Consider the following 18,679-nt stretch of genomic DNA (forward strand, 5'->3'; position numbering starts at 1 on the left):
TCCTCTTATAAATACAGCTAAAAACTTTCAACAAAAAAATAGAGAAGCAGCCATCCACCTTTATATAGTGTAAAAAATAGAGAAAATACTGATAGAACTTCTGAGAACCACTGAGAGGCTCACAACATGAATCACATCTTAAAAGAACAATTTATATTCCAGACTGTAAACCAAATTTATTACTGGACATTTATCCTTCTACTGGGAAACAATTAATATCTGACAACTATAGTCATTTCAAAACAGAAAAAAAAGATATTTCTGGACATTTTTACCTTAGTTTAACATGAGGCAAAATCAGAAGAATAAAGTTATTTCTTTTCAAAAGACTAACAACTCACTAAGGTTCAGAACAGGACCCAGGCTCATCCCACCATATTTGAGTTCAGCTACAGAGAGACTGCTCACTGCTCTCCTACAGCCACTGGAGATGGCTCCAACCACATCTGTTTGACTCACCTAAGGTCCAACACAGATTCCAGCCACATCCCTCTCTCCACCAGCTATACACAGACACACAAGAGAGTTGTGTAACAGCAGTGTTGCCCCCCTGCTGAAAATCTGATGAGTTCTTCCCAGCAGCACGCAGCCATGAGGCTTGGCAGACATTTTAAATATTAGGCCTAAATTCTGCATTTTTGTCTCCAAGAATATAAGAAAACTCTTTTGACTCATACATACAGTGATTTTATTTATTAATCACTGTGAGACATTTATTTGAAACATGCATCACTGCCTACGTGATCTTTCTTTAGATACTCAACATTATACAAACATTTCAGAAATTTAGAGCAGGTCTGGAAATCTCCACAAATATTGCTCCAGATTCTCTTATTGCTCCATAACTTTTAATCTAGCCAACTATAATTCTGGATTTGTGGCATTGCAATTAAAAAGAGAATGCAATTTTAGAAAATATGAAGTGGCCTATCTTTAGAAAAATACATCTACAGCTAACTCTTTCAAGTCATAAAAAGGCACAGTGATTATTCAAAAAAGATTCATTACAGGATTTTAATATCCAAACCTAAAATTACAAAGAATTTTTTTAAAGAGAAAAATTTCTGAACAGTGTAGGAAAATGTAAGGATATATACAGGAAATTCAAATCTGCAAATATGAAACAGAATAATTTATGACTGGTTGAGTCAGAAAGCGTATCTTTATTTTAACCTGTATGAACCTTACATACAATTCTAATGTGTCTATTCCCCAAAAGAATGTGGGGAGAATCAAAACTTATGTTTGTATATCACTCTTGAAGCACTTTTAGGAGGTAGTAAGAAGAAGAAATTGATTATAAAATAATTTTGAAATATAACCCAACAATAACAAAATGGCTTTGGCTGCTTGTCAGAACCAAGTTATTTGCTGCTTTGCAGCATATGTAACTGAGTCAAATCAGAACACATTTCTGGTCCCTATGTAAGGAAAAAGAAATGTTATTAGAGCCCAATTTCTAAAAAAGAAATATCAACAGTCAAAGAGCAATTATAAAAAAAGCAGTGCTAAACAAAACCATGCAGTATACAAACTCACATCAACATGAAGCCAGAGGCCATGCTTTTCACAGATATCAGCAATTTTATCCAGAGGATCAAATGCTCCCAGCACAGTTGTGCCTGCTGTAGCACAGACAAGAAATGGTGCTGACCCCTGCAATAGGATTCAAAACAAAAAAAAAAGTTAACATTTGCGCTGTTCATCTCTTCCTTGTATACTTGTAGAGCTAAAGTATAAAAAGATCTAGGAATGTAGGACAAAGATGTGACAATCCACATTTTAGTTTCCCAGCAGAAGGCACTGCATTTAATAGTGCTGGATCTCATTTTCTTTCTTTTTTTTTTTTTTTTCATTTAAAAAAAGGCGTTTTCCATTTTTACTTAACACCATTCCAGGGCAGACTTCTGCAGCTTCAGACTGTTTTGACATATGCTAGTTTTGTCAAAATCAAAACATACCAGATATATGACATCTCTCTTTATACACTGATTTTCAATTCTCAGTCTTTCACATCTCACTACCATATATGCTGTCATTCTGAGTGATAAAATAAAGCAATTAGCTCAGCCAGCAGACTACCCATGCAAGGAAAGGGCTCATCCCTTTAGGGTTTCCACCTGCACTGTCTCTACAAGACCCCTGTCCTCTGCCTGGTGAAGAGGAAACTTCAGCTAGGGAAGGTGATTTGCCTTCAGCCACGTTGGTGCACACCATGACAGGGACAGTCACTGCTGTCTGATCCCACACCTGACCTGCAGCTCAGTGCTATTCCCTTGCTCCCACTCCTGTCTGGGAAAGAAGAAGGGCTGAAGGCAGTAACTGAACATTAGGAGAGAGACTGCTGGAAATCTCAGATGGTGTTCAGGTCAGTCAGGTGGGATAAGGAAAGCTTTTGTCAGGCTCTCAGGGTCTCAGACAGCCACTGACAGCCATCCATCTTTGCTTCCCTTCAGCTAGCAGCATTCCAGCTCACAGATCCTTGCAGATCTGTGTGGGGTCTTCTTAGGAGCAGAAACTGCAGCAACAAAAAGAATGGGTGGAGTCTGTAGCAGCTCCATGAAATTGAGGGTTTCTGCCCCAGCAGTGACTGTGCAGTCTCACTGCTGGGAAGTGCCTGCTGAAAGAGCTGCTCTGCACAGCTCAGCACCTGGCCTGCAGAAGGACAACACACCTACTGCAGAGGCACTCAAGGTGTTACTGAATTGTGCAAGCTGGGATCACTGAAGTTCCTTTGCAGTGAATTAGATCTCTCAGATGATGTAAGTGTGTAACTCAATGGAGCTTTAGTGAAATCAGACATCAGCTGAAAAATCTAACTCCACACAAGTCTTCCATGTATCTTCACCCAGCTGAAATACTATATATTTTTTCTTTTTTTTTTAATATTGCCACTTTAAGCATCTACAGAGATGGACAGGCTTATATCACATTTACACTCTGACAGTTTTATCCTTCTTTACAGTGTAGAGGAATGTTAGAATGGTACATAATTATGATTTATTTGTATTTTAGATTTTCTTTACAAATGGCTAAAGCAGTGAAAAGTAACATTGGAATAAACTTAAATGAATCCCATACATTCACAAAGACTTACCAGCCTTTAATTCACTTCTTGGCCATTTATTCTGAGTACAAGCTACCACGATAGTTAATCAAACTTACAAATCAGCCTGAATCTTGAGTACAGAACTCTTGCAAGGGAGGCAAAGATGTATCCAATGCATCTATTTTCTATTAGTGTTCCCAGCAATTTTGCCCCACAGCTTCATCAAAGTCAAAGGTTCTCAAGCAGCCAGTTGGTAGCACAACTGAATACAGGGACAAGTCTCAGATATCTACAAATTCCAGTAATTGCTACCATCATACTTTTCCCACAAAGAAGGGAATTACATTTTTATTACTCTTGACAATATAGTTAATCTAGTCTTCCTGCCTAAGTTCTCTAAAAAGAGAAGACTCTTGCCTTTCATATTCAGTGATCATTTTGTGCTTCAATCACCAGCAAATATATCCTCTGTTGTCTAGAGTCATTAGAATATTTACAGTAATTTACTGAAGTGTCCTTCTGTAAAAGTTGTAACAGACACAGTTGGACAGACACACTGAAGCTCTGATTAAATGAAAACCTTCCAATACACCTGTAACTTCCTTTAAAATGCAAGTGAAATCATGTTTTCCTGCAAGCAGAGCATTTTATTTTTAAATTGTGGGGTACCATACTAAGGTAGACCTTTTTAAAAAAATCACAAATGCCAGATGATTTCTTTCAAATGACCATTACATGTATTGTTACAAGAACAAACAAGAATACTGTTTTTGCAAAAGCAAAGATGATTCTCCTGCAAGCCTGCTTCCCATTGCTTTATTTTATTTCAGTCCCTTTTTTCCCCCCAGCTTGCTCAAATGAGTAAAGTACAGGTTGTCTTTCTCAGAAAATGCAAAGTAGAGAAAGAGGCAAAAAAGAGAGTTTGCTAGGTCATTAGAGCCCCCATGTATCAATAATTATGCTATCCAGCATGAAACTCAAGTAAGAGATGGTTGTTTGGCAGAAAACGTATCCAAATCAGAACTTACTGTAAGCTATTGTGGCCATGCCAGTGCAGGACAGGACAGGGCTGCCTTGGCAGGCACAAAGGCAGATTTCCCAAGACAGAATTCCATGGAAAGTATCATCCATGCCATAAACATTGCACTAGCTGCTTTGTATTCACTCATCATGGACTAAGGGCTGAGCTTTGAATTTTACTGCTCTGATGCACATGCTAGAAGTGGGAAAGAGTGTGAGCTAACCAAGACAAAAGAAGATTCTCTTGGAAGTCACAGTCAGTCCTTCAAGCTCTCTAAAATAAATTATATTGACTATAGGTAAGGATTGCCTTACAGATTGTGGGAATGTGTGTTAATGTTGTCCAAATACACATCAGTGCCTTTCCAAATTCTTGCCTTTACCTTCCTACTTGGCAAAGTCCCTAGGGGAAAAGAGGCACTTCTCTGCACTCTCGCTAGAATAATAGAAAGGACAGAATTTAGCACTTGAAGCTTGTAAGACAGTTTTAGAGACTAAGCCACATGTTACAGTTGTTGCTCACTGCAGAGGCAATAGAGCAATAGCTGCTGTAATTAACTGAAAAACCGTTTTAGGAAAACATACTGCATCCATTTAGAAAACGATCAAGGGCAAAAGAAATCCTATAAGAAATGTGCTAAATACTTCAGAGCAGCATTGTACTCGGGACTTTCATTAGCAGTAAACACCCTGTGGAATTTTCCTCCCTTCTAAGAGTGTAGAACCCATAAGCCTTGGCTTGTTCCACAAGTTTGGGGCAAACAGATTGCACCTGTAAGAAAGACATTGTTACATTAACTGCCCTACTTTTAAGATTTTGGTCACTCTTAGTTTTCCTTCCTTTCACCCAGACACAAGCACACAGTCTGCACACACTCCTCTCTCCTTCACACTCTCTCTCCCCCTCTCACCTCTTTCCTGGCCCGCTGGACTTGTTTCTCCAGTTCCTCAGGTATCATCTTACCTCTAAGGGACACAGATTTAAAACTTTTTCAGTTACATTCAAACAGGTTAGTTATGTACAGCACTACTGCATTTTACAAAGGCTCAGAGATCAGTCATGGCTTTTGCTTTCTTACCTTTCATCTGTTTTGATGAAGTACACATTCTCTGTACCAATTCCCAGGAAGGAGGCTGCCTTTTTCATGGAGTAATGGCACTGTAAATGAGAGAGGCACAAAAAAAAAGTACACACGCAGTTAAACAAGAGAAACAAATTCCTTAACATAGGGGACAGTGGCAAGTACAACAGCATCTAACAGCCATGACAACAGCATATTCTAACACAAAAAGCAAACTGATAAGGTACATATCACAAAGCCCATCTTGCACTTAACACACACAGAAAACTGGAGAAAATGAAACAAAAAAAGTTGTGCACCATGTTTAAAATGTAGGGTTAAGAAAAAAATTGGAAGCTCTAGTTCATACAATTTTTCTTAGAGCTCATTCTGCATTAGAATGAAAAGTAGAAACTTTGAAGTGTCATCAGAGAATAATTATTAATTGTTTCAAAATGTTTTAATAGAACTAAGTCAAAAATATCCATGAGTGTAAGAGTTAGGAAATGCATAAGGAAAAGGGTCTAAAGGCTGTTTAACTCAACAGCCTGGAAACAATTAATTAGGTCTTAAAGTCCAAGAGCACCACTCCTTGGAAACTGGACCCTTAGTTAGGATGTATATTTGAAGCTTCTACTACTCTATGTTTGTAACAATTCTGTATGCTTTCTCTAATCCCCAGCTGATGGCCACTGCCAGAGACAAGATACTCTGCTAAACTGGCCCATGGTCTAATTCAGCAACCCATGTCCACAGGATCAAAGAGCTCAATTCCAAAGACCTACCAAAGCTTCTGATGAGGTATAATGGGGATTTGCAAGGCTTTCAACATCCTATCACTGCAAAAAGATCTGGAAATCATGGTGGTGTGTAGTTCACATGACTGTGAAAGCAAGCAGATCTTAGACAGGACCTAGCACATCTTCATAATTTACTGTGAATTTTGCAAAAGGTCCCAGTGTGGACCAGCCTGCATTTTTCAGAAAATTAAGTTACTATTTTAGCAAAGAATTTTAGCTAGGTCTCATCACAGAGACATATCTGAATGAGTACACAGACACATGCAGCCCACTTCTCACTTTGCACTGAATAAAGGGCATCAGTCTATGAAGCCTGTGGAGTGCAAAGGAGGATTTTAGAAATGGGTGTTTATTTAATCAGAATGTGGTAAAATGACTAAGGTGAGAATGCTATTCAAGCCCACAGACCACTATACACTTTTTACAAACTTTTTTATTTTCAACAAACATTAATGGTTTATCTAATCACATTTCCAGCGTTCACCTTTATAAGGACCTGCTCTGCTATGGATACTCTTATTCCAGCACAAGAACACTTTGGCTTATTCCAGAACAAGAGCACATTGATCTCTGCTTAATTTGTTTTCAAGATTAGCCTGGGAATTCAAGATACAGTAAACTTCTTAACCCAAAGATATTTGGACATCAAAACTACCCACTTATAGCAGTGGAGTCACCTTTGAGAGTACACCACATCCCATAGGACTAGAGAGTTCTTTTCAGAACCAAGACCATCCAACCCTTGGATTATCACTGCCCTCCTCACAAAAATAAGATTGTCTCTTTTACACATTATTACTGAAGGGTTAAAATGAAGCATACTCCAGCAAACACAAAGATGTCTGGAATTGCTGCTTTTCATACAGGAGGTGAAGCCAGGTGGTTAATTAATTCCATTTTCTTCCTGAGAGTTCACACAAATGCAGTTACTGCAGAACATAATTAAGAAAAATGTACAACATTTTAATGTGTGGGCATGAATATATTAAGGGTATTAAAGCCTGTCACGCTTATTTTGATGAGATGGATGATCTCAGAGGGCTCTTTTTCTTTATGACAAAGAGGTTTCCCCCACCATCACCCACTTTTTAAACAAAGGCATAGAATGACATGATGCTACTGAGTAGTTTTAAGAAAGCTTAATTTGTAACATGACACATCCACAAGGCCTTTAGGGCTCAGTCATTTAGACTGTTGCAAGAATAATAACATACATAGGTGGATAATTAGTCTTACATTACATCAATAAAGGTAATAATGATTGTAAGTGGCTTTGTGTTGTTCAGCAGAAGTTTGGAGATGTTTTTGACTGACGAGTGAATCACTTCAAATACGAGTTGCCAGAAATCACTGATTTCTAGCCATTACTTTCAAATGAAAGGTATGAATCACCAAGAATAATCAGATCCTTCCAAACTGAATAAGACCTGCAAATTCAGAATACTAGTAGGCAGACAATCAGTAAAATATATATTTTATTATAAACAATGGTATGAGATACTGGAAGAAAGATAAAAGAGGCCTGAGTGCCTGAGAGATTATACCAAAAAGCTGAGAAAAAGAGAAGGAAGAACAGAGGGAATACAAAAACAAACAGGCTGCAAGAGAAATTATTTTTCCTCCAGAAGAACCTCTGTACTACTTGGAAAATTCTGTCTTTCACTAGGACAGAAAAAGAACAAGACCCGTAATACTACATAGACTTAGGATATGCTTTCTTTGGTGAAAAAAGAGGTCTTTCAGTTATGTTGATGGAAAACATGTAAGAATTTCTTCCCCTTTCTTCATTACTAGAAGCCATTATGCTAAACTGCATTGCATCATTTTAAGAAAAAATATACCAAAGAGCATTTAGCAGCTACAGTCACAAGAGCACCAATTAATCCACTTTTCATAGTTCCCTTTCCAAAAAAAGGAGAAAGAAATATCCAGATTAAAACTATTATTTTAAATACTGTGAGTTCAGGTTACTCTTGGCATGTCTTTCACAGTTTAATTTGTTTGGACAAATTATTGAAGCTGTAGCCATTTTGTAGTAAGAAATTACCATCTTAGAGCACAAGATCAAATTGGAACATTGGTGCATTTAAGATGCGCTGCTGTACTATTTTACCTATATCTAGGCATAGTTTTCATCTCCTAATGATGTTTGTAAAGACAAGGTACTTTCTACCTGTGCTCATCAAAACAGAAGACAAATTTGTATTTTCTTGATTTTAAAAAGTTTCCTAGAAACATGATTGCATAAAGCAATTACCTGATTATGAGATTGTTTTATTACTCATTTTTGTCTGTTGTAATTTCAACAGGGGACAACATGATAAGTTAATGTTGTGTTCTCTTGCTTTGCTACTTTCATGATCAAGTTGCACTGGGGAGGAATTTAGTTTCATTTAATCTAAAAAAACTGCTCACATCAGCATGTACATTTCAACTGTTTACACATCCTCTTCTACCCTTACTTGCCTCAAATTTATCAGATTTCTACCTTTCAGATCAATGTAGCACATACTTGTGCCAGAATAAAGTTTAGATGGGACTCAGATAGCAAAAGGGAATAAAAAGGTGGGCTGATACCTATAACTAGAACAGCATTTATCTCCTACAGAACCACAAATCATGCCTCCAGAAAGTGGGATATAACAATTACTCTTCTGCTGCTCCTGTCTCAAGGGGAATCATACTGCTATGGTCCAGCAAAAAGTATTACAGAGTAGCAGCATAAACAGCGTACTGCATATCACCACAGCTTTGAATATCTAAGCATTTGCTTACAGGAACAAGGAGCCTTTTTATTCCTGAAGGCCAAGCAGAATATGCGAGGACCTTGGGTGGGCCATGCATTAAATATACATCTTTATATTATCCAAGGACATACCAAAAATACATAGCCCCAGATCACATAAGTCATTGAAAGTCTGTGCATTCCCCTGCTTTGCAGCAGGGCAACTCTTTCAACTTGACAAGTGCCAAACTGAAACTTAGAGACTTAGCAAATCAAGGTAAAAATCATTTTATTTCAGCCAAGGCCTAAAATGGCACAAGGGCCTTGAATGAACAGTCATGTCTTTTGACTCCTTATCAATACTGTTCATTATAACCTCATGGCTTCTCCATGCCAATGCTCATGCCTGATTTTTGATGAAGATAAACTCAGGTTGTTAATTTCTCCAAGTTTTGTTTTACTTTTCCAAGTTTGTTTGGTTGGGAGGGTTGACAATTTGCTTCTCCAGGAACCTCTTCAGTTAAAACAAAACAAACAAAAAAATCCAACAAAAACGGAGGATGTTTGGATGAGGGGATTGAGTGTGCCCTCAGGAAGCTCACAGATGACACCAAGCTGAGTGGGAAATTGATCTGTTGAAGGATAGGAAGGATTTGCAGAGGAATCTAAACAAGCTGGATTAACGGGCAAGGCCAAGGGTGTGACACTCAACAAGTCAAAGTGCCCAGTCCTGCACTTGGGTCACAACAACCCCAGGCAGCACTAGAGGCATGGGGAAGAATCTCTGGAAAGGGGCCCAGTGGACAAGGACCTAGGGGTGCTGGTTGCCATCCAGATGAACACAAGCCAGCGTGTGCTAAAGTGGCCAAGAAGGCCAATGGCATCCTGGCCTGTATCAGCAGTAGTGTGGCCAGCAGGACCAGGGCAGTGATTGTCACCCTGTGCTCAGCACTGGTGAGGCCACACCTCAAATCCTGTGTTCAGTTTTGGGCCCTTCACTACAAGAAAGACATTGAGGGGCTGGAGCATGTCAAGGGAAGGGCAACAGAGCTGGTGAAGGATCTAGACAGTGAGCCCTGTGAGGAGTGGGTGAGGGAGCTGGGGGTGTTTAGCCTGGGAAAAGGATGGTGACCAACCTTATTGCTCGCTACAACTGCCTGAAAGGAGAGTGTAGCCTGGGAGGAGTCAGGCTCTTCTCCAAAGCAACCACTGCCAGGATGAGAGGACACAGCCCCAAGCTGTCCCAGGGGAGGTTCAAGGGGACAATAAGAATTTAATCACAGGAAAGGTTAAGCATTGGAAGTTTGCCCAGGAAGGAGTCCTGGGCTGGAGTCACCATCCCTGGAGGTGTTCAAGAAACAACCAGACGTGGCATTTAATGCCATGTTCTTGTTGACAAGGTGGTGGTCAGTCAAAGGTTGAACCTGATGATCTTAGAGGTCTTGCCCAACCTAAATGATTTCTAGGTTCTGTGATTAAAAGGTGCAAAATGTTAAATAAGACTCAAAAACTCAAAATAAAAACAATAATAAAAGAACTAGGATTGTATGACACCAGTGCTTCCATACTTGTCACAAGTGTGGGCTACTGATTACATATATTCTCAACATGGCATATCTGAACAAAATTTTCCAAAAAGTCATCTAGCTTGGACTCAGTACAGGTGGATCTAAAATAATTATAAATGAATATGCCCATTTCCTCCCTCATAACACTGAATAAACACTAGTGATCTTAGAAAATAGTCACCCTAGCTATTAAAAGCATCAGTTTTACAGTAAATGATTATTGAGTGCTAAAGACTCAATAGTAATTGTTTGAAGCAAGCAAAGTATTAGAGATCAAAAGCATGGCCTTACAAATAATTTACCAATTTATTTTTCCTGGTCAAGTTTATGTTTTCCTGGTGAAGCAAAGACATAAAAATAAATTTATTCTGGCAGACAATTAAAATTTCTTTTGACATGAATTAAAATGTTTGCTTATTTCAGAGTAAGAAAATATGTTGTAGTTAAACCATTGCAATGAAATAAAACATTACTTCATGATGAAAGTTTCATGGGCTTTACTTCAAAAGCATTTATGGAACTTGCTTCAAACTCATTTTTTCCTTCTTAACTATTTTGAAGATGTACCAGGAGGGATTAAGTATGAACTGGCATGTATTTCCATACACACACTTTTCAGAAAAAGAAAAGAAAGCAAACAAGAAAAAATATTTTTGGGGGGAAAAAAACAAACAAACCACCTTTACTTAGAACATGTGGGCTCAGTTCCAAAAGACATGTTATCTTGGAAAACTCATACAATGCCTTCATCCCTCAGGTTCTTCAAAATAAGCCTCTCACTGCAAACTGTTTGGAGCATAAACGTCTGAGCTAAAATTATCCTAGTAAGTCCATATTTTCTAATACAACAAGGTTCTGTGCAGGCTTCCACTGGGGATTTTATATAGTAGAGTCAGAATTAATAACAACTCTACGCTAATCAAATGATAAGCTCTCAAAACTGAAGGGACAGGGAAGAGAAAAAAGCCGCCAAAATCTACCTTCCAAATAAATGTATGGATGTAACTCAATATCCCACAGGCATTTTGGATTGATATTATTCAAAAACTTTAAAAACTGGCCAGGTATTTTCAATTATTTAAAGAAAAAATGTCTAAAGGTCCAGAATTTTTTTTTCTGAGAGGCATATGGTGGGTTTGACTCTGTACCACAACCAATCTGTATATTCAGGCATAGGGCAAAATGGGAGCTGCAGAGAGCCATCTCACAGGCCCACAAGTACTGAGTTTAGTACAAATTAAACATGCAGAAAAAAACCTTTGACATCCAAAACCCACCTACAGTTCCTGCTAGACTTTATGCTGTGGGAAATCAAATGCTGCAGACCTCCACAATACAGCACATGCATTCTGCTTCAGGTTTACCCCATGTACAACCTGTTCTTGTATCAGCAGTTTTCAAAGCAGCAACATCTGTGTTTGTTTTCTGAAAGCAAGAAAGCTTCTGCAGGGAAATTTACCATCAGACTTCCCCACTTTGCTCCAATATTCCACATCATATACTGATGTCAGAACTATTCTACCAGTGCTCCATCAGATATGCAAATATCATTTTGCAGCTACTGAAAAAAATAAAGTTCAAAAAGCTTTTCTTTGTTTTCATTTTACCTCTTCCGAAGCGAACAGAACTAGTCTTGGCAGACCTGAGAGCCCTTTCTCCTTTATCTCAGGGCAAAATCTGTACCTTGCTAAGTTCATGGCATACATATTAGAAATAGAGCCACCTGCAAAAAGAGACATACAAATATTGGATTAGCCATAGTATGAGTACCTTTCCTGCATCTGAGAGCTTGACCCATTAAGGGAAAAATAAACCCCACAGGCATCCTAGTGATGCATCCATCACAGTTTATTTCCTCCCCTGAAGGCTACATCCATAAAATGAACCTTGGGCTCTGCAGCAGACATGGAAGCAGAGCCTGTTTGGATGCTCTTTGGGGATATTTTCCTCTTTGAGGAATAAGAGCTGTGCCCAAGCAGTCCTTCCCAACAGAGAAAACCCTGCCACAGCACCTTCCCCTCTACACTGCAGCAGAACAAGCTCAGCTGCCTGCACCAAGCTCAGAGCCTTGGAGATCTCTTGGGCAACCAGGTCTCAGAGGACCAAGGGAGAAAAAAGGTCTTTGGAAAAAAAAAAAACAAAAACAAACACAGTGAGTGGGAACTGAAAGATCTGCAAGGTAAGATCTGGACAAGTTTTATTCACTCGGGACAAGTTTTATTCACCTAGAAGAACAAAGCCAAAGCAGTAACAAAAACCGTTACATAAAACTAGAGCCAAAACAAGGGCATTTGAAAAACATGGTTTATCAAGCAGCTTTAGAAATATCTGTTTGGCCTGCCTTATTATAACGTTTAATAAAATTATAAAAATTTGGAGGAGTTAAGAACATGTAAATTCTTGCTCCTACAGTTCATAAGCAGGATACAAAGATCTATGCCCTCAGGCACCATGGATTGGCATCTAGCACATAAATCATCTCCCTGTCTGTCAGCTCAGTTGACTCATTCCAAGGAGGCTGTTGGTATTGTTAATAAGGTCAGGAAGGGCATCAGCTACAAACAATTAATTTCAAATAATTCGATATAATTATATTTAATGTAGAAGTGTTTTCATTCATTCACTGGTCAAAATTGCTGAATTATTACTAGGAACACATAAGATAAGCCTAGAAATAAAAATAAAATAGTTTTGGCTATCACTACACTTCTGCATGCATTTTCAAATATGCAATTTGTATGACTCCAATGTTTATAGAATTAATGGTATTAGACCATTTATAATGATTCCGCTTGAATGTTCCTACCTGGATTAAATATACCATCGCCGTCTTCCCAGCCTATGAATTCAATCATTTTCTTGATGACTGCTTCCTCCACCAACAGAAACACAGGGGATACTTCATATGTGTATCTAAAGAGAAATAACAGCATGGTAATTGGTATTAAAACTAGATAACTCGTGGCACAGAGCATTGCTAAAACTAGATAAAGGCTTCTTGCACCTTTCTCTAATCTATCAGCAGCTGATCACCACCAGCAGTAGGAATCCAAACTAAAAACATTATGGATCTGATACAATAGAGCAATTGCTTAGTTTCTGGCAGCATCTCACTGACACTTCCACTCTCAAAGTAATACACCAGAGTTTTCTATTAATGTAGGTCAGATGCTTAAATTTCAGCTTTACATTTGCAGGTAAACAGTAGACAGGTAACCATTTGCACTCAACTGTGTGCAGAATGCCTCAAAGGAATGAACAACTACGTTAAGTCTGATTCATTTATTTTTATGTACTAAGTAAGATAAAAGTCTAAGTTTATTAGCATTGCAAAAAAAAAAAACAAACTCTCTCCTCATAAACCCCAACTTCAGCCAATCAAAATCAGAGGGTTTCCCTCACTCAAAGTCTTGCACAATTCCCACCTCTTCTGTAACACTGAAAACAGAAATCAGAAGCAAGGAAGCAAAAAAGCTGTTATTCCAAAAAGCATACTAATTCAACATCAAGAGGACAAAGAACCACACTTACACACTGGGGTTCAGTGCTTCTGTAATGAAACGAGCCACTAATGAGTAATAATCTATTCCAGCATACAGCTGATTGAAAAATCTTGGATGATCTGAAAAAACAGATGAAAAGCAAATGACAGGATATACCAGAAAAGGGAATACATCACACTCCCTCTCAGCTGAATGCTGATAGTTGCAAACCACAATTGACTCCATTCTCTCAGTATTCTCTGGATTTGCTGTCCTTTCCTAAAGTTAGACATTCCTTTGAAAGTAAATTTAGTAAGTACTTTGAAGCTTCAAAACATGTCTTGTGAAATGCAAGTGGTGCACAGAATAATCGTGAGTTGTTCACAAGTTTTATAAAGCAAAAATAAAAGGTATTGACAATTGAGTATACATAGTGCCTTCAAACAGTGGTTTTGAGAGGCCACAGTCGATGCTCAGCCAAATTTTGCTAAGCCATAGAACACAGGATCCCAAGCAGCTGTGCCTTTTCTCCCTCCAGAGTTTCAACACAGAGAGAGAGAGAGGAAGTCTAAAAGCTTGGAAAATTTTGCTGCACACTTAAAATGAATGAGAAGTTAAGAGAATTTATTTACCCTCCTTTAAACACTGAGATATTACTAATTTTGAGAAAATTCTATGCTACTGCTGACTATAAAAACAACTCCATTCAACAGTGGGGTCACCACCTAAATTTTAATCCATAGCACACAGCATTTTCCCATGCAAAACCAGGTAAACAGTATGGCTCCATTTATATTATAACTAGGGCTTCAATAAATGTCTATACTCAAATTAAAGACTATTTGCAGAGCATATTTTTATGTACCATGTCCTTTCTAAGGCGACATATTATAATCTAAAGGCAATTTGCAAAAGCAATATAAACAAAATGTCTTCCACTAACTCAGTAATTATATCTGCATATTATTAGTACACTACCCCTGCAGATCAGTATCACTACTCTGATGTGGTTTTCAAATCATAAGTTCCCTCTCAAAATTATTTTACAGTTTTATTCTGCAGCAGCAGTGACTGTAGCAGGGAATGCAGCCCAGAAATGCACAACAAACTATATCAAATGTCTTTCTTATTTAACAAAATACAGCCTAAGCCCTATAACATCTAAAATCCTGAGCTACTGATTCACAGTGCCATTTCCTGAACAGATGTTGTTCATCCCTTTTCACCAAGATTGAATTACCCTGCACACGCTGCAGAAAGGTTAGCTATAGAGAACTAATCCTGCAGAGCTGTGGTGTACTGTCTCTGAAACACTGCAGGCTCTCCTCTCATGGTATCTGGAACAGGAATTACTGCCTATCAGCAAATTAACAACCTGCAAGACTATTGCTCAAATAGAACAATAATAAATGGAGGGTCATCATCACTAAGAACATATGAGGGCAATGATGGCCACTCCAAATCTCATCACTCAGACAGCAGGAAATCACACCAAAAGGTCCTTCTCCTGCCTGTTTTGCTAGACTGTTATATCATTTGTCTAGGTGACTTTCCCAAGACATCAAAATGACAGAATCTACTATTAATGCAAAGGACATTACATTAATTACCTTTGATTAGTTTGCCATTATGACATGTATTAGTCAAGCCTATGGTGACCAGAATTCAGTTAAGCAACTGTTTGCACACTTGTATAGGCAGAAGGGAAACAAACATTCACATTCCCAGTTCCCTAAAAGGTGACAGAGGTTTGTAAAGATTATCCCATCTAAGTTAGCATGCAGAGCAACAGTGCTTAAACCCCATTCCTACTGGTTTTGACGCTGTATTTTATAACATCATGGCAGAGCTTCAGGATCTTCTGATGACATTCTCCAGTGTCCCTCATCTCCAGGTCAAGAATCTGCTTAAGCTTCTCGGGGGCTTGCCACTCACAGACCTAGTGATGGGGAGCAGGGCAGACACCATCAGTGAACAGTCCAGCCAGGAGCAAGAGGTGATAGAGTACAAAGTAATCACCCCATTCAGCTCTGCTTTCACAAAACTTCCCGTGGCAGGGCAGCGTGCCACCAGAAAATAGATCCAGTAAGCTGGCCTCACGGGATATTGGTTTAATCATGTCTCAGGCAACACTCAAGCATGAACATTAGAGTGGGAAATGCTGAAAGGCAGAAAAGAAAGAAGCCTGCAGCTCAAATTCTGTTGTTAGCTAAGGCTTTGTAATCACAGCATTTCAGATGCTGCTCTGCCAAGGAGTGGGGGCAAGCAGTGCGTGCCCAAAGGCAAGCACAGTTTATTTGCAGGACCTCTTCCCATACAGCCTCTTAAGCAGGTTCTGCAGAACCCACAGCAATCTTATAATGTTGTCCTTTCATGGTGGTACCACACCCACTTTCCTCTTTCTCCAATGCCTGTGCCTCTGAGGAGAAAACAAATAACTCAACCCCACTCCAAACATGAAAAACACTACAGTCATTTGTGATCTCAAAGAAAATGACCTTTGTATTCAGAGATTAAAAATAACAAAGAACCATCATTTACTGGTAGATATGTATAGTAATTATGTTATTGGAATTATGTTTTATAATACATTCTTTATAAATTTGTAAGGCTGTATTTTATTTTGGAGCCAAGCACAGACTAGAAACAATTTTGAGGCTACTTAGAGTGCAATAAAATAGAGCTTATAAAAAATTGATTTATTGTTCATTACCTTCACTACAAAGTCTCAACAACACTCTGTGGCTTTACCTTTTCTGTTACATCATCCGCCTTCTGTACAACTTCTTCCATTATAATCTTACACGCCTCTTCCACAAACTTCTCTCCTGCTTTTGAGTCCATTATTGGACCATTTAGGATGACCCCATCCACCAAAACAGCATTCTTCTTCTGGAGCATCTCCTGCTTGCAAACACCAACTGTAAGAGAAATAACTCATAATTAAAGCAAGGATAAACAAATAATAAAATAAAAAAAAATATTCTTTCATTGCTGGAGATTTAGTCAACTTCAGAAAAACCTCACATGGACTTTTTACCCATACAAAAATCCTAGATTTTGGTGCAAGAATCTTTACAGACAAAAAAACCCAAACAGATTACTTCAAACATAGACAGTTATTCTGCAGGCAATAATAGCCTACTTGTATTGTACCTACTGCTTTCTCTAACATACAAAAGCATGCAAGGGACCTTCCAAACACAGAGGAAAATGCAGTTCTGTCTTAGAACATGTTACAGCTGTACAAATAGAAATACAGAGAAAGATAATGGGCATTTTTCTTAATTGAAAATGTTTCCCTCCACAAGCCATCCCTCTGCTCCCAATTTTTCATGAAATAACTTTCAGCTTTGTTTCCTGTATCTTTTGCTGCTCCTTCCCACCAGCCAGTCCCCTTGCTCAGAGTCTTCTGTATTCTTTGCAGAGTGCTTCACTGACCCACACTCCCTGGAAAAAAACCCTTTTAATGCCACATAACTGTACTTCTTTCTGCCCTTATCCCATTAAGTGCCCTCAGTCATTAATTACAATAATCTGCTGGGCAGATTATCTTGTTTATTCTGTTTATTCCTTTCTCCAGTGATGATCTCTTTCCCCTCCCTCACCTTTACCCAGGAGACATACTTTCCTCCTTGGACACATTTTTACTTCCACCTTTGCATTACCCCTGAGAGCTCATCCAAGATGCTTGTAAGACACTGGCCAACAGTGGCAACTACGTATCTCTTTCATGTATTGATTTCATATGGCAAGATCAGGACTTTGTTTTTCACCGGCATGAGGATGAAGCTGAAATTGAGACATTTGAAGACATGGAGGGAATAGATATTTGAAACAGTATCACGCTGAAAGGAGAAGCGGTAACTACTGTAACCAAATTATCTGGGTTACAGGCACTATCTGTTCACTGATCCTGCTTTAGAATAGCTGAGGTCTATGGAGCCAGGCAGCACTGCCACCATGGGATGTCTTCATTTACAGTGAGGATGAGGCAAGGCTGGGGTGTATGGAGAAATGGGTGTATGTTCTGTGCCCAAAACAGCTTTATCTTATTGCTTTACTTTTTGCTCCACTTGCAAAGTAGAGAAGACAGGTGGCTCTTTCACAGGTCTAAACAACTGAATTTCCAGAGGACTGTCAGGCACTGTAGTCTGACACATTCATCATGTTTATCATAATTACAGCTCCTCATGCTCAGGAGGACTTAGAAGAACAACAGTGATGCTTAGAAATGTGCATCACTTCAAGCTCCATTGATTGAAAGAAACCCAGCTAATCCCATGAGCTTTTATTTTCTGGTGACTCAGAGAAACCATTCAGTTCACTTTGACTTATCAGGGGAGATATGACAAACAAGACAAAATTCTAACATGAGATGGGACCTCACACTTCTCATAATGCTGCCAACAAAAATAGCACACACACACCCCCTCCCCTCGCCTATCTGAAATTACTTCTATTTTTAATCCAAATGGGCAGCATACTAAATTTTTTTCTGAACAGAGTAGCCTTCAGCCCATTGTTATAGGAAAGGCATAAATGTTCCTACTGGACAGACGGAGAACAAGCAGGCAAAGAGTATTAAATCTTCAACAGGCAAAGAGGGAAAATCACAGACATCAAAAACATCAGTTCTCATCATGCTTTCCAGCACACCACAGCAGAGGCACTGCAAAGAAACTGCAGCTTTGAAAAAGTCTTAGATGTTTATCTCTGGAAACACAAGCTAGTAGGTCAACTTTAGAAGATTTAAAACTCTGGGTATTACCAGGAAATTGAAGGCATCAGGGCTTTGGGCAGAGAGAACAGAGACTAATTTTGTGTTGAGACTTAGTTATTTGATGCATAAATATCTGCCACAAGTACTATTTAGAGTTTAACATAAATACAAAAAAGAATTTTAATCTTTACATCACCTGGAGAGTCTATGATCTCTATGTATGCCAAAGGTGTTTTGTTTCTATGAAAAAT

General features: G+C 38.7%; 1 protein-coding gene across 4 annotated transcripts in view; it reads right to left on the reverse strand.

Annotated features, from left to right (window-relative positions):
- GADL1 (glutamate decarboxylase like 1) overlaps positions 1-18,679 on the reverse strand; it is a 164,826-nt gene that overhangs the window by 53,940 nt on the left and 92,207 nt on the right. For all 4 annotated transcript variants that reach the window (XM_071429423.1, XM_071429421.1, XM_071429422.1 and 1 more), the window contains 8 exons: positions 16,457-16,626; positions 15,518-15,644; positions 13,755-13,845; positions 13,030-13,136; positions 11,831-11,946; positions 5,149-5,228; positions 4,981-5,035; positions 1,540-1,656 (listed from right to left, as the gene is read on the reverse strand). In XM_071429423.1, the coding sequence (XP_071285524.1) occupies positions 1,540-1,656; positions 4,981-5,035; positions 5,149-5,228; positions 11,831-11,946; positions 13,030-13,136; positions 13,755-13,845; positions 15,518-15,644; positions 16,457-16,606 (843 nt within the window). In that variant the 5' untranslated portion in view covers positions 16,607-16,626. The remainder of the gene's footprint in view (positions 1-1,539; positions 1,657-4,980; positions 5,036-5,148; positions 5,229-11,830; positions 11,947-13,029; positions 13,137-13,754; positions 13,846-15,517; positions 15,645-16,456; positions 16,627-18,679) is intronic.

Source organism: Agelaius tricolor, unplaced genomic scaffold, assembly GCF_023055355.1.
Source record: "Agelaius tricolor isolate 1412-34295 unplaced genomic scaffold, bAgeTri1.0.p SCAF_6, whole genome shotgun sequence".
Classification (NCBI taxonomy): Eukaryota; Metazoa; Chordata; class Aves; order Passeriformes; family Icteridae; genus Agelaius; species Agelaius tricolor.